This window comes from Lathyrus oleraceus, chromosome 7 (genome assembly GCF_024323335.1).
Source record: "Lathyrus oleraceus cultivar Zhongwan6 chromosome 7, CAAS_Psat_ZW6_1.0, whole genome shotgun sequence".
In the NCBI taxonomy this organism is placed as follows: domain Eukaryota; kingdom Viridiplantae; phylum Streptophyta; class Magnoliopsida; order Fabales; family Fabaceae; genus Lathyrus; species Lathyrus oleraceus.
Window position 1 is genome coordinate 301,334,552 of NC_066585.1, and position 12,517 is coordinate 301,347,068.

At 33.2% G+C, this 12,517-nt stretch overlaps 2 protein-coding genes across 5 annotated transcripts in view; one reads left to right on the top strand and one right to left on the bottom strand.

Annotated features, from left to right (window-relative positions):
• Window positions 1-8,042: 8,042 nt before the first annotated feature.
• Window positions 8,043-12,517, bottom strand: part of LOC127101641 (ferredoxin, root R-B2) — a 56,558-nt gene continuing 52,083 nt past the window's right edge. For 2 of the 4 annotated variants that reach the window (XM_051039109.1, XM_051039107.1), the window contains exon 2: window positions 8,043-8,791. In XM_051039109.1, the coding sequence (XP_050895066.1) occupies window positions 8,317-8,784 (468 nt within the window). In that variant the 5' untranslated portion in view covers window positions 8,785-8,791 and the 3' untranslated portion in view covers window positions 8,043-8,316. Of the gene's footprint in view, window positions 8,792-10,146; window positions 10,223-10,578; window positions 10,724-12,517 lie in introns of those variants that run through there. The other 2 variants (XM_051039108.1, XM_051039106.1) reach the window with 2 other exon arrangements.
• On the top strand, window positions 10,742-12,478 carry LOC127101631 (pentatricopeptide repeat-containing protein At4g01400, mitochondrial). The gene is made up of 2 exons (XM_051039089.1): window positions 10,742-12,301; window positions 12,399-12,478. Exon 1 carries the CDS (start codon window positions 10,759-10,761, stop codon window positions 12,223-12,225), a length of 1,467 nt encoding a protein of 488 aa, XP_050895046.1. The 5' UTR covers window positions 10,742-10,758; the 3' UTR covers window positions 12,226-12,301; window positions 12,399-12,478.

The following is a 12,517-nucleotide window of genomic DNA, read 5'->3' on the forward strand; positions in this document are numbered from 1 at the left end:
TACATGATCAAATAACAAGGCAATGCAAACAGTAGAAAGAGGGTAGGTAGCTTAACATCTTTCATGTTGAACACATCTTGAAATGGTGAGTGGAAAGAGGTGAAAGAGTACATATCAAGGTACAACTGTCATGAAGAAAGTGTTTTCAAAAGATGCCTTGAACTGCAAGAAATCTGGCCCATAAGTCTTGACAAATTTTGCAAATTTTGGACTTAGAAAATTTTCTAAGTGTCCTAAAATAATGTCTTACTTTGACCAAGCATAACTTTCTCAATTTTAATCCAAATGAAACAAACTTTATATCTATAGAAAGCTTGGAACAAGAGGAATAACTTTCATGTTGGAGAAATTTTCAAATGGAGCTTGAATATTGATGGAATATAGGCTTAAAGTGGGTGCAAAAACCATAAAAACTTGCCTTAAATGGAAAGTCAACTATTTCCAAATTTGGTAATTTTTCCAACTCCTGATTAAATGACGAATCCATGATCCAACCTTGATCAAATTTCACATGTAGGCTTCCTTAGACATGAATTTTGAGATTCCACTTTCAAAATGTCGGGAGTTGACTTTTCTGGCCCCACAATTGACTTTTCCCAATCTATCTGATTTCCGATTCCATTGATCAATTGAAGCACCTCTGGCTCAAATAAAGAGCTGATTTTTTGCATGTAGATCCTTGTGGACATGTGGAGGGCCATGGAAATGACTTTCACTCAAGGAATCAGAAATAAACCGATTTTATACCAAACCCTAGTTTTAGGGCAAAAATGACTAGGATCTGATTGCACTGATTGTCAATGGATCTTTGTGAGATAATTGTGGATCTTCTTAGGCCAAGATGCTTCTCTAATCGTGACATGAATGAGCCCTTCTACTTCTAACCAAACCTTGCCTGTTGCAGATGGCCCTGAAACCCTGATTTCTGATTAACTCCATATGCACACTCTGAGAGTTCTGAATCTCCCACTGATGAACTGAGGAACATAATAAGACATATGGAACTCTTTGAGACTTGTATAATTGGAGAATGAAGTTAAATTCTCAGTCTTGCTCTGTGTAGGCTCCTTCTGTTGAGGAGTGATCAATAAAACCCTGATTTCCCAAGTCACTAATGCAATATGCAATGAGTATGACCTAGTATGATGCTAATGCAATGTGAAACACAATCTCATGCTTCCAAGAAGAATGAAGGGTAAATTTTGGGGTATTACACATATATCATGCATATCAAACATTTCCCTTGCGACTAAGTTATTTCCCCAACATAATATTTCATTCAATCCCCATCAGATGACATCACAAAAGTTTACCTGTCATAAACAAATACCCAATACACTTCCCTTCCTCACACCTCATTCACTCCATCCTCAACAGACAAATTTTTGGATATTCTTGTATTTAGGGCCAATTTGTTTTAACTTTAAAAAAATGGATTTTTTCTTTGTATTTTTGAAAATGGATTCTACAAAAATGTCTTTTAAAATATTATAAGTTTTTTAAATTTGTTTTTTATAAATTAAAAGATTGAATTGTTCATTCTATAACATAAATATATATTATTGAATATCAAAACATAGTCGAAATCACAAATTTTTTTCAAAAAAGTGTATCTTAAAAATGATTTTTATGAAAAGCTAATTGAAATAGCTTCAAAATTAAGTGATTTTTTGAAAATTTGATATCCAAAAAAAGTTTCGATAAAATGATAAAATATCTAAAATAATATTTTAAGAATAACTATTCAAACCAAATTTTAATTTGAAACTTTTATGAAAAGTTTCTTTGTAAATTTTTTTTACACTAAAATATGTAACACTATAAAAATCATTTAAAAAAAGCCAAAACAAATGAGCCCTTAATCCTCTTCTACCTTAAGTTCCCGAACGGTCATCACCATTCGTACATACAGGTCAAAGAAGATTAAATATGGGCAACTATCATACCCCAAAATTTGTCCTCCCTTTTTCATTTTTCATCTGACTTTTAACCCTCAGTTCATTTGCATGCCCATGCCATATGCATTCATTCTTCATATAAACATCATTGATTCAAGAGTTTTGATAATTATGATACAAAAGTGATGTTGGCACAACAATGATGGTTGATTCATTTCTTGTAAATCAAGTTTGTGGAACTTTAATCTTCGGTATATGCTTGTGGTTGTGTTGATTACATCATGGCATAGTATATGGAAGATAATGATTATCTTGGGCTTTGATTTGTTTGATCCATGGCATATCACTTCATTCAAGTGATCAAGAAATTCAAATTCTAGGTTCATTCAAAGTCATATTCAAGGCAAATTCAAATATTCAGAGATGTAAATTTGGAAGGGAACCTTGCTTTCTTGAAACAAAATTTACATACACCTTTCATTTCAAAATCTATTTCATTACAAAGGATCCAAATTACAAATTTGCATACAAAATTTCATCTTTTTGACTTACAGTTGACCTTTGGTCAACTGTTGACTTTTTGGTCAAATAGTTTACCAAGGTCAACCTATCCTAAGCCCTGGTCTATCTTCTTGTCAAATCCACACCTCTTGCTGAACCTTCATAGATAATGCTTCACGACAAACATATAACACCAACCCTGCAAAATCACATGTACATTGAGAAAAAGGCCAAAACCTTATGCTTCACACATGAGTCAATGCACCAAAACACTAAAAAGGGCCAATTTTTGAGTTGATAACCTGGTAATCAGTTACACCTACTTCAGCTCACCAGAAAGCCAAGTTTTCATTTTAGTAACCGGCTACATGTATTTCTCCAACACCCAGAGGCATGTTTGCATTATGGTAACCGGTTACACAAAACCTGGTAACCGGTTACACATGTGTTTCATCAACTTATTCAGCAACCCAGAACACCTTTTTTCATTCTAGTAACCGATTACACAAAACCTGGTAACCGGTTACACCTGCTAATTTTTCAATTTTCAGCTTAATTTCAGCATCACAGTCCCATTTTAAACCCTAAAAAACAAGTCCAATTCCTATAACATGTTCACATAACAACACATGAACATGATGCAACAACACTAGCAGTTTCCTATCTTTGAACTAAGCATTACAACAACATCACAAACATTCACCAACACTTGAACTACACTAATTCACTTCAATCCTAACCTCACCAACATGTCATAACAGTTCCTAAATGCCACTTCATTGACCATTCCAATTGTCAAATTCAATCTAACAGAAACTCTAACTCTGTTAATTTCATAACCAACTTACTCTTGGAATCCATTAACACTAACTGTTGCCCTAACCTCTAACAGAGATGCCCGAAACAGTTGGGAAATTCATCTATATAAACTCACCACACTCTTCAACCAATAACAACGATAATAACAACCACCATAATCATTCATTCTCTAAACATTCCACTATAAATTCAGAATTGTCTCTCTCAATTTATCTCCCTCGCCTCACCAAAGCTCTACCACCATTGGAGCAAGCTTCACATTGAAGTTTGTCACCATTTGAGCTAAACCTTCTACACTCCATACTACTCTCATACTCATACAATCAACAATAGCAGCAATAATCTAGTTCATAATTTTACGTAATTAATTCTTGAAGAGGAATAAGTTCATTGCAGAAGCAAAAGATTAAAGGTTCAAAGTAGCATACCTCTGGTTTTCTTCATCTTCAGCACCTTCAGATTTCAACAATTTCCAAGACAAACCTATGTCTTGCATGTCGGTGAATTTTCTTTTGCCTCAGTTTGCTTGAATCTTGATACCATAATGTAGCTCTTGCATTGAAGAAACAAAGCCCCAAGGTTTGGCGGCTTGATTCTTCCCCTCTATCATTTAATTTTTGTTTTAGAGGTTAGGGTTCATCACTTTCTTGATGCAATTCTGAAAATTGGTTGAGTGGTGAATTGAATTGATGAGATATATATAAAGAGGAGATGGATATGAGCATTTTTTATGTTGCAACTTGACTGTTCCGGAAAACTCTTCCGCCTCCGGTGGTGGAGCAAAGCAATGGAAGCTTAGAAGAATAAGACAAACATGGAAGTGAAGAAGATGAAGTTATTTTTTCATGCATTGCCATATTACCTCCATGCTCAGGCAACTTTTCGCATTGGTTAATCACCGGATATCAGTTAAAATACCACATTCTCATTCTTTGGGTTGATCACCACTTCTCGATTAACAAACCCTATAACTCCTGCATTGGTTAATCACCGTCTATTGGTTAAAATACCACATATTTTCATTCATGGGTTAATCACCACTCCTTGGTTAACACACCCTCATGCATGGTTAATCACCGTTTATCGGTTAAAATACCCCATCCTTAGTTTACACACTCCTTGGCTCAGACACACCTATCTTATGGGTCCAAACAACATAATTTTGGTTCAAACAATACTGTCACCATACACAAACAACTTCTTTGTCATTTCACAACACATTTCACACCCATTTCTACATTTCCTACTCCTCTTCTTACACTTCAAATTATTTTACAGTTCAAGCAACTTTTCTTTTAATTATATTCAAGCAACTCTTTCTTTTTCTTTTATCACACAAACGTTTTTTCAAAACAATTTTCTTTCTTTTCACAAAAGAACTGTTATAATATGTTCATTAGCAGTCAGACTAAAAGTTTAGAGCATCCGAACAAGGATCATAATCAGCTAACGTCTATACACTTCTAGAATATGATTATAATTGTTCCCTAAAATCAACCAACAAATCTATATTTTCTACCACGAACTACGGAGCTCTGATTTTCTCATTGCATTGTGAGAATACGTAGGCCCGAGGGTTTGAATCCTTGGTGAGCACACTAACTATAAACTTATTTTTTCCCTTTTATCATTTGCAAGTAACCTTTAGATAGTAACACACATTCAAGCAAAGAACAATAAAAATGGTTCTCGTTAAGTACAACAGATGTGAGGGATGTTAATACCCTCCCCTTGCATAACCGACTTCCTTACCCATTTCTCTTTCCCTTGGATTTTATCGATATTTTCTCTTTCCTTTTAGAATAAATATAGTTCGGTGGCGACTCTGTTGTATCTTCGAGCGTGCGATGCGCTCATGGATTTTTCGATGTATGGCATGGCATTCTCTGGGTCAGCTCCAAGCTAGTCTACAATCGTCTCCATTGTGTCATCTATGTTAATTTTGTTGTAATCTAACAGTCTCCCCATGATCGAAAGATGCAGCAGGCACGAGACATCGTCTAGTGTGATAAACATCTCACTGTGTGAAAAATGAAATGATGTCGTCTTCGAGTGCTCTCTACAAATGTTGATAGCATACCATGGTTAACTGTAACATAATCGATATTGCATAAGTCTCTCAGCCCAGATAGTTGCATCACATCCTTAGACCAATGCTCATTAGGTTGTTGTTGACCCGTAATCTTTTGACCATGGTTGATAAATTTTAAGGCATCATGGTCCTGCAGGAAAATAACTCATCGTCGAAAACTTCGAATATTATAAAAATGATATTTCAAAGAAGGAATACAACTTAATTTTACCTTTCCGTCCTAGACATGTCTGGCATCATGGTTCGGGTATAGACGCAGGAGTAATAAGTCTGAAGGACCTCCTCCAAATCCCTCGTGTGCCTCAGGTGCCTGCGGAGCCTTAGGTGCCTCCAGTGCCTCAGGTGTCTGAGTAGGTGACACATGTAAGGTGGAAATGCATGAGCCTCAAAAGTTGACGCTCTCGCATCAATCGGGCTAAAAACAACAGGTGCATGCGATGAGCGAGCTTTTTCCCTCTATGCATGATGTGCAACTCTGTTATGCCTCAATCTATCTAGGTTATCAACCATATTGTCTGTAAGTAAATCACACAAGCATTATACATATGAAACACAATGAGATCAAGCCAAACAAAGCAAACTGAAAAAGTTCCGGAGATACATCTCTAGATTCTAAAAATCAAAACATTGAAAAAATCTAGAGATGCATCTCCATAAGGTACTACAACTCAAAAGCATGTTAATGGCGGAAATGCAGTTTATACCAACATCCAAAATAATGCATTGATCATTTAAACTATCTATTAAACACATTATTCATTTCACTAACATATCTAAATTACATATTACATAACTTAATGCTCAATTTCTACAAATGTATATAGAAATTAAAAAAAAAATCATAAACTTATCAATTGTGAGTTTAGTTTGATGTTGAGTAAACTCTTTGATCGATTTGATGTTGATGAAAGAAAATTTAAAGTGAGTTGAATGACTATGAGAGAATAGGAGTTGAGAGAGTATTTTAAAAAGCGAGGAATGAGAAAGAATCTGACGTATTTTTTATTAAAATAGTGTCAAGAGAAGCATCTCCATAATTTATAGGAAGATTAATTTCCGTAATTTTTTTTACATAGTCTTAAGATCAGACTGAGAACCAAATATATTTGGGATTAGTCTAACAATACATCTCTGAATCTTAAAAATATTTTTATTTTTTTACGAAAGTATAGTAACAATCTTTATGATGGCTTACGCAATTTTCTAAAGAAGATATGTTAAATGAAAATGAATCAAACACTTAGATATAGAGAAACACTTAAAAAAAACTATAGTCCAGAAGATAAGACCATATTAGTGGAATAAAACTTAGTTGCTATTGTATAAATAATTTGTTATATATGTTATTATACTTTTTGGAGTAAAATATATTAGTGTTTAAATATTTAATTTTTATAAAACTAATTATAAATCAATTATTTCAAGTGGACGGTATAAGATGTTAACACTTATTTTACTAGTAATAGATTCTTAAATTTGATTTGTGGTTGGAAAGCATTATTTTTATCCTTTTTTTTAATTCGTATAATTTATTACAGATGCTGACATGGCAAAATATTTTATAAGCTGTGAAAATAAATATTTAGTTAGCAAGAAAAATGACTATGATATATAGGGATGTGAAAAAAAACGGTTTATTCATAATTAAATTAGTATTAAATTATTCTATTTTTAAAAAATCAAACCAAATATTAAAATAAAAATTTGAATATTCATTTTGTTATTCAAATATAAACTGTTATCCATTATAAAAATTAGGTTTTGTTATTGGATATCTAAATTTTACTAAAATTTTTATTTTTGTCTCTTTCCATGTTTTATCACATTAAAATTAATTTTATATTTTAAATATTTTTAAATTTCATAAAAAAATTATTTTAAAAATATTTTTTTACAAAAAATATTATATTCAGAATTTTTTTAATTTAATATTTTTTTCAAATAAAATTATTATTTTCTTCTAAATAAAAAATATTTTATATTTTTTTCAGTAAATTAATTTTTCAAATTTTCAGAATAAAAAAAATTTTAATTTCAAAAAAAAAATTTAAATAATAATTTTTTATAATTTCAGAATAAAAATTATTTTGTATTTTTATAATTTTTTTATTTCCAATTTCCATTTTTCTTTAAATAAATTTTTTTCAGTTATTTTTATTTTTTGGAATAACTTTTTTTAAAGATTTTTTTTGTTTTCAATTTTTTTTTTCATTTTCAGAAAATAATTTTATTATTTCAATTTTTTTTCTAAAGAATTTGTTTCTTTTATGTTTTTTAAATTTTAAAAGAAATAATATTTTAAAATCTCATAAAATTTATTTATGGTTTTAAATTTTAAAAATTAATATTAATTTAAAAAAAATAAAATTTAAATTAAATTAAATAATTTTGATTAAAATCAAAATCTATTTAAAATCGAAGTTTTGTCAAAATGATTTTAAAAATCAAACTAATATATTGTTCTTTGAATTTTGAAACATACATAGGTAAACATTGCAAAGGACAATAATATCAAATCTTCAAATTTGCTAGCTTTCTCACTGTTATACGTATCAAAAAAATAGTTACTATTTAAATTGAGTTATGCAGGTTATATTTTATATATTTAACTTAATTTAAACCAACTGAAAAAATAAACTATAACAACTTATTCCCTAGTTGAAAATTGCCACATCTTTCAATTAATGAAATATGTTTAGGTAAGTTAAAATAGCAGCTATTGACAATTGATATAACAAGATAGATTTTGTTTATTTTAAAAAGAAAGTGAAATTTCTCTACCAATTATGAAAGGTTGTTTCTTCCTCCAAATACTTCATCATGTTCTTCATAACTAAAATAACACCCTTGATCACATTTAAATGTCAAACTTACCATCTTCTAAAACCCATATCACTATTAATAATGCTAAAAGAAAGATAGATTCTAAAGCAAAATCCGCCATAAAATCTACCTTAAATTCTCAGTTTCCTCGAGCAATGGTTTTAACTTTCAAGCCACAATTTCTCAGTAGAGTTCACCTTCCTTATGAGTTTGGATAACACAGTCTGCTGTGGGATAGGAAACACAGGTAAGCACAAAGCCTTCCTTAAGTTGAGTATCATCCAAGAATGAGCCATCAGATTGATCCACTGAGCCAGAAACAACCTTTCCAGCACAAGTAGAGCACGCTCCAGCACGGCACGAGTAAGGGAGTTCGACTCCGGCATTCTCTGCTGCATCTAAGATGTAGACATCATCAGCGGCTTCAAACTCGTCCTCTTTTCCATCTGGTCCAATTAGCTTAATCTTGTAAGCAGCCATGGCAGTTGTTCTATATGAAGAGGATGACTTCAAGCCAAAAGATCTGGAAACACTTCTCATAGAGCCAAAAGCGGAAGGGCACTTCACTAAGGTAGCACTGGTTGATTGAATGCGGTTTGCGGGTTGAAACATGCATAGTGGGGAAATATTCACAGCTGAGATGGATGCCATTGTTGCCCTGAAAATAAATCAATATAATAGAATTTATATTTAACAAAATAAAGTGGTTTATTTTATTATACAAGACACAACAAGAGCCAATAGATTATATATAATCATGAATAGAATATTGAGAACCCAATTGAACCCTTAATATCCACAACTAACCTTATGCCTAAACCTATCATGTTAGCTATATTTGTTGGTTGGTGTTAAGAGATATGTAAAACTAATCTTATGCCTAAACCTATCATATTAGCTCTAAGTATGGTTGGCGTTAGAGATATAAAACTAATCTTATGCCAAAACCTATCAGGTTAGCGATAAGTGTGGATTGATAACAGAATTCCCATTGTAACACTCAGCTTTCAAATCATCACAAGACAATTTCTTAGAAGCATCTGAAAATTGATTTATATATCTCCATGCCATACAATTATTACAATGTCGTATCACACATGTTCGACATGCAAAGAATGCTTGATTGCAATAACTTTGACACTTATTCTTTTGAAAAAGAAACTCAATTATTGAAGAGTGTGAGAAGTGTTAATCGATTTACACCCTTAGATTACCAATTCTGAAGAAAGAAAGAAAAAAAGCAGAACGTGGCCATTCCCACAGTAGCAGTTAAGTCCAAGCTTTTATTGTTTCGCTTACCGGGCCTTAAATTCTAACACTTATCTTTGTGTCCAAGCATTTATTGTTTAGCTTGCCAGGTCTTAGTTTCTAACACTTATCTTTGCTTATTTCATGGGTTGGGTTGGGTAGCTTAACTGGTTTGAGCAAAGGATTAAAGGACCAGAGTTCAAACTTTGGTGAAGAAAAAAATACTAGCGAAAACCTTCAACTATCATCTGCGTGCTTGCAGATATATAAAACCAAAAAATATTTTATTTTACTATGTAGCTAAGTAAGAAAAAGATTTTAATCCTAAAACAAACCGTAAACTGATTTAATACCAATGTTGTTGATAATGTTACACGAATTTATGCCATAAAAATTTACAAAAAGAATGAAATTGGTTTCATTCCTGTTTGATAAACGGCTATTGTTTTATGGAGCTGTATGAGAAGAAGCAAGATTGTAACTCTCAGCTCTTCACTCGAAGCTCCAAGTTTACAATCAAAACATCACACCTAACAAAATGACCTCATTTTATGCTCGAAGTCAATATTCTAATGATCAATTGATGTTCATAAAACAAAAATTCTTTCATAACCAGTCCTAAAGACATACTCTAAAACACCACTCAATTTCCCCCTACGAAACACCGATTGAAACACAAAGCACCAATAAGAATTTTTTTAAAAATGAAAGTAACCACACATATTGACATCGACACATGTCATACACGGACCACCGGATACTCACCTCACCGGAACACCTTCAAAATATGATTTGTGCCCAATCAACAAAACAATGAAAGATTGTGTCTTTGCAGGAAAATCTCCAACGAGATCAAAATCCCAGCCAAGCACAATAACAAAAAAAACAAAATCATAAGCACAAAATGACAAAACCCTAGAGCTGTCAAATCAAACCCCAAAACCCCATCAAATAGAGATTTCTTGGTTTGTTTCAAGAATAATTAACAACACCTAGATTCCTAAAGGATATAATGAATAACTGAAGATAGTTTTTGGTAGAAAATGATGAGATTTATGAAGAAAGATAAACCCTGATGAAGGTTTGATTTGATGAAGGGTATAGTAATAGCATAACTAGTTGAGATAAATTGCAGAGTATATTAATAATAGTAAAATCTATATTAAAGAAAAAGTGATGAAGAATGGAAGAGCTTACAGAGGAGAAGACGGTGGTGGTTGCGTTGGTTAGAGATGGAAGCGGAAAAAACGAAGTGAGAGAGAGTGATGGGTTTTAGGTTCTATTTATTTATTTTTATTATTATTATTTTATTGGGCGTAATAAATAAATAAATAAATAAATAAATAGTATAGTTGTTTGTTGTTGGAACGAAGGAATATGTTTAACCCACCCACCCACAGATTCGCTACTCGCCGCCAAACCATTGCTTCACTCATTCACTCATTCACTCATTCACTCTGTTGTCAGTTATCTGAAAAAACGATGCACCGATCGTTTACAGTGTTATCAAAAAATCTAAGAACCATTGCTTCAAATGGCGTATTCTCATCATCTTCTTCTTCACTGCAACACCAATTCCATTCTTCTTCTTCTTCTTCTCCAATCGGTTCTCCAACCAGAGTCCGGAAACTCATTGCTTCCCAATCAGACCCTCTTCTCGCCAAAGAAATCTTCGATTACGCTTCTCTCCAACCCAATTTCCGCCACAACTACTCCACCTACCTCATTCTCATTCTCAAATTCGGTCGCTCCAAACATTTCTCTCTCCTCGACGATCTGCTCCGTCGCCTCAAATCCGAATCCCAACCCATTACCCCCACCCTCTTCTCTTACCTAATCAAAATCTACGGCGAAGCCAATTTACCTGACAAAGCCCTCAACACATTCTACACCATGCTTCAATTCAATATCAGACCTTTAACCAAACACCTTAACCGCATTCTTGAGATTCTCGTTTCTCGCCGGAATTATGTTCGACCCGCTTTCGATCTCTTTAAGGATGCTCATAGACATGGTGTGGCTCCTGATACTAGATCGTATAACATTCTCATGCGGGCTTTTTGTCTTAATGGTGACATCAGTATTGCATACACACTGCTTAACAAAATGTTTAAGAGAGATGTTGTTCCTGATATTGAGTCTTATAGGATTTTGATGCAAGCTTTGTGTAGGAAGAGTCAAGTTAATGGAGCTGTTGATCTTTTGGAGGATATGTTGAATAAAGGGTTTGTTCCTGATTCTTTGACTTATACTACTTTGTTGAATAGTTTGTGTAGGAAGAAGAAGCTTAGGGAAGCTTATAAGCTTCTTTGTAGGATGAAGGTTAAAGGGTGTAATCCTGATATAGTTCATTACAATACGGTTATATTAGGGTTTTGTAGAGAAGGGCGAGCTCGTGATGCTTGCAAGGTTATCGATGATATGCGGCCGAATGGGTGTTTGCCGAATTTGGTTTCTTATAGGACTTTGGTAAATGGTTTGTGTCATTTGGGAATGTTTGATGAGGCAAGGCAGTATGTGGAGGAAATGCTTTCCAAAGGTTTTTCTCCACACTTTGCTGTCATCCATGCTTTGGTGAATGGTTTTTGCAATGTTGGTAGGGTTGAGGAAGCCTGTGGAGTTCTCACGAGTTCGCTAGACCATGGGGAAGCTCCTCATAAGGATACTTGGATGATTGTGGTACCTCAAATATGTGAAGTGGAGGAGGAGGATGTGAGAATTGGTGGTGTTTTGGAGGAAGTTCTTAAGATTGAAATCAAAGGTGATACTAGAATTGTGGATGCTGGCATTGGTTTGGAAGACTACTTGATTAGGAAGATACGGGCTAAGGCGCGACAGTTTTAAACTTTTTTTGTAATATAAAACCGACAAGCTTGCGTTTGTCATCCATGTAAGATATTTGTATTCGGTTACATTACAGGTGAGAATATCATTTGATTCTTTCTTACTAGAAGAACACTAGTACATATATGACATGTTGCAACATTTTATCTATAACATTTAAGAAAATGTTGCAGAGACTCCTTATTTGACACTTTCAGTAACACCTGGAAGATCAAATGTTACCACATACCAATGAAAATACATTTTTCGCTTTCGCATTGTTTGTTTGCTACTCTCGTTCATCGCCCAATTC